This window comes from Hipposideros armiger, unplaced genomic scaffold (genome assembly GCF_001890085.2).
Source record: "Hipposideros armiger isolate ML-2016 unplaced genomic scaffold, ASM189008v1 scaffold_48, whole genome shotgun sequence".
Taxonomy (NCBI): domain Eukaryota; kingdom Metazoa; phylum Chordata; class Mammalia; order Chiroptera; family Hipposideridae; genus Hipposideros; species Hipposideros armiger.
The window spans coordinates 222,899-225,175 of NW_017731398.1; the positions used below are offsets into that span (position 1 = coordinate 222,899).

At 50.3% G+C, this 2,277-nt stretch overlaps 2 protein-coding genes across 20 annotated transcripts in view; one reads left to right on the forward strand and one right to left on the reverse strand.

Annotated features, from left to right (window-relative positions):
• The window catches only part of RHCG (Rh family C glycoprotein), a 44,114-nt gene extending 43,538 nt beyond the window's left edge, over positions 1–576 (reverse strand). For 3 of the 5 annotated variants that reach the window (XM_019640095.1, XM_019640094.1, XM_019640092.1), the window contains exon 1: positions 327–576. In XM_019640095.1, the coding sequence (XP_019495640.1) occupies positions 327–513 (187 nt within the window). In that variant the 5' untranslated portion in view covers positions 514–576. The remainder of the gene's footprint in view (positions 1–326) is intronic. The other 2 variants (XR_002123747.1, XM_019640091.1) reach the window with 1 other exon arrangement.
• The window catches only part of TICRR (TOPBP1 interacting checkpoint and replication regulator), a 144,885-nt gene that overhangs the window by 82,473 nt on the left and 60,135 nt on the right, over positions 1–2,277 (forward strand). The window lies entirely within an intron of this gene.

A 2,277-nucleotide genomic window follows, 5' to 3' on the forward strand; every position in this document is an offset into this window, starting at 1 on the left:
TAAAGCAGAATCAAGCACTTTCCTAGGTAGTTGAGGCACCAGGAGTGAGCTCACCCTGGTGAGGCTTCCCTATTACTTTTTCAGCGGGAAAAGGAGTTTGTGCACCTCTGGCCGTTCCTCCAGCGTGGTCCCCAGAGGCCGGTGAGCGCCATGTCGGGAGGGGTAGGGGACTGTGGGCAGATCTCCTCCTCTGGCTCCCGCCCTTGTTCCCAGCCGCATGCCAGCACAGCACGCAGGCAGCGGAGGTGCGGCCAGGCAGGGCTCTGGGCTAGGTGGGAACCAGCTTGGATGTGCCAAAGGCGGGCCTGCAGAGTGACAGGACTTACTAGGGTAGCGATAGTAGAATTCGTTGTCAACGTCGCTGGAAATGTTCCTGGACCTCTTATCCTCGATCCAGTGGGCGTCGGCATCGGGGCTGTAGCGCACGAACACACCGAAGAGGACCACCAAGGCCGCCTGCAGGAGCAGGCAGGCGAGCGGCAGCCGCCAGCGGAGGTTGGTGTTCCAGACCATGCTGCAGGGGACGCCTGGCCGGGAGGGCTGCGGTGGGTCCCAACGCTCGAGGCGGGAGAGGCTTATAAGACCCGGGCAGGGGCGGGGCAGCGACAGCGAGTGGCACAACAGCTGACCCAGGTGCCGCCCCGCACATTTAACCCAACCCGCGAGGGAACCCGCGGCCCCAGCTCGCCTTCCACCTGGGGCCCCGAGACTCCCGCGCTGGGAAGGGGGACAGCGGTGGGGGCCGAGTGGGCAGCGCGCAGGGGCTCGGGCGCCCGGATCTGTGCGGAGCCCAGGCATCCTGGGCAGCACTGCCTTGCCCCTTTTGTTTCGGTGAACGGAGAAGAAAAAGCTAGATCATTTGCCTCCCACCGAGATTAAAATCAAAAAACAAAAACGAAGCAATTCCCAGACGCAAATCGCCATCGTCGTCATCCTGGGCCCCTTCTCTGATTACAAAATTCATACAGGGTACATGCAAAAGCAGAAAAATTTGAGAAATTGCCACAGATCAGAGACGCCTGAAGAGATGTGACCACTCAATGCGAGGTGGTCCCCAGATTGTGTCCTGGAGCGGAGGAAGATGTTAGTGAGAAAACCGGTGAAATGCAAATCAAGTGTGAAGTTTAGTTAACAGCGGTGTACCCACCCACGCCGGTTTCCTAGTGGTGAACAATGTACCCTGATTATGTACGATATTAACAGTAGACTGGGCGAGGGACATACAGGGGCTCTGTCCGATCTGTGCAACTTTTCTGTGAATCTCAAATAATTCCCAAAGAAAAGCGTATTAAGGAAAAAGTTATATAGAAGATTGTAACAACAGTTTAAGAGTTTTTCACAAGTTTCTTGAGCTGTGATCAGGAATCTTCTAGTGGTTCATATGTGTGTTGTTGACAGGAGTTGACTACAGAATTCCGTTCAATCTATGCTCAGTCCGTATTTTGTCAAAATACATTGGATTTTCTAATGTTTCTTGAGACAAAGGTAATACAGATGCATTGTAGAGATTTAGGGGGAAAAAAACCAGAAAAATACAAAGAAGAAACCAAGAACCACCTGTAATCCCACCACCTAAACACAATACAAATAAGAGAAAGAGAAATTTATGCTATAATACTGACTTAATAGCCCGCTTTATTCATTTAATATTTTGTGAACATCTTCCCATATTCTTCTACAATACCATTTTTTAAAAGGTGCCTTTATTTATTTATTTATTTATTTATTTTTAAGGAGGGCGCAGCTCACAGTGGCCCATGTGGGGATCGAACAGGCATCCTTTGGTGTTCTCAGCACCACGCTCTAACCAACTGAGCTAACTAGCCATCCCTACATATCATTTTTTTAATGGCAGCCGACACCATGCTTTATCTAGTCCATCCCCTAGTATTGGACAGTGAGGTTATTTTTTTATTTGTTTGGTATTATAAATAATGCTATCATGAACATCCAGGGATGCATAAGTCTTTGCACAGGTTTCAGTGAATTCCTAAAGGCAGAATTGTTTTGATACGTATCGTTAGGTTTCCCCCAAACAAAGCATGCGCCTCCTGACCCAGGTGTGATAGTGGTACCCTTGCACCCTCACCAATGCTGGATTTGAAAAACAATCATTGCCGGTTTAAATTGCACATTTGTGGGCTGGCCGAGTGGCGCGTTAGTTAAAAGCTGGCTTGGGACGCCAGCTCTGAGCAGCAGGGACCCAGTTCGGATCCCACATGGTGGCCAGTGACACTGCCCTCTACAGCTAAGATGGTGAACAACAGCTCAACCTGG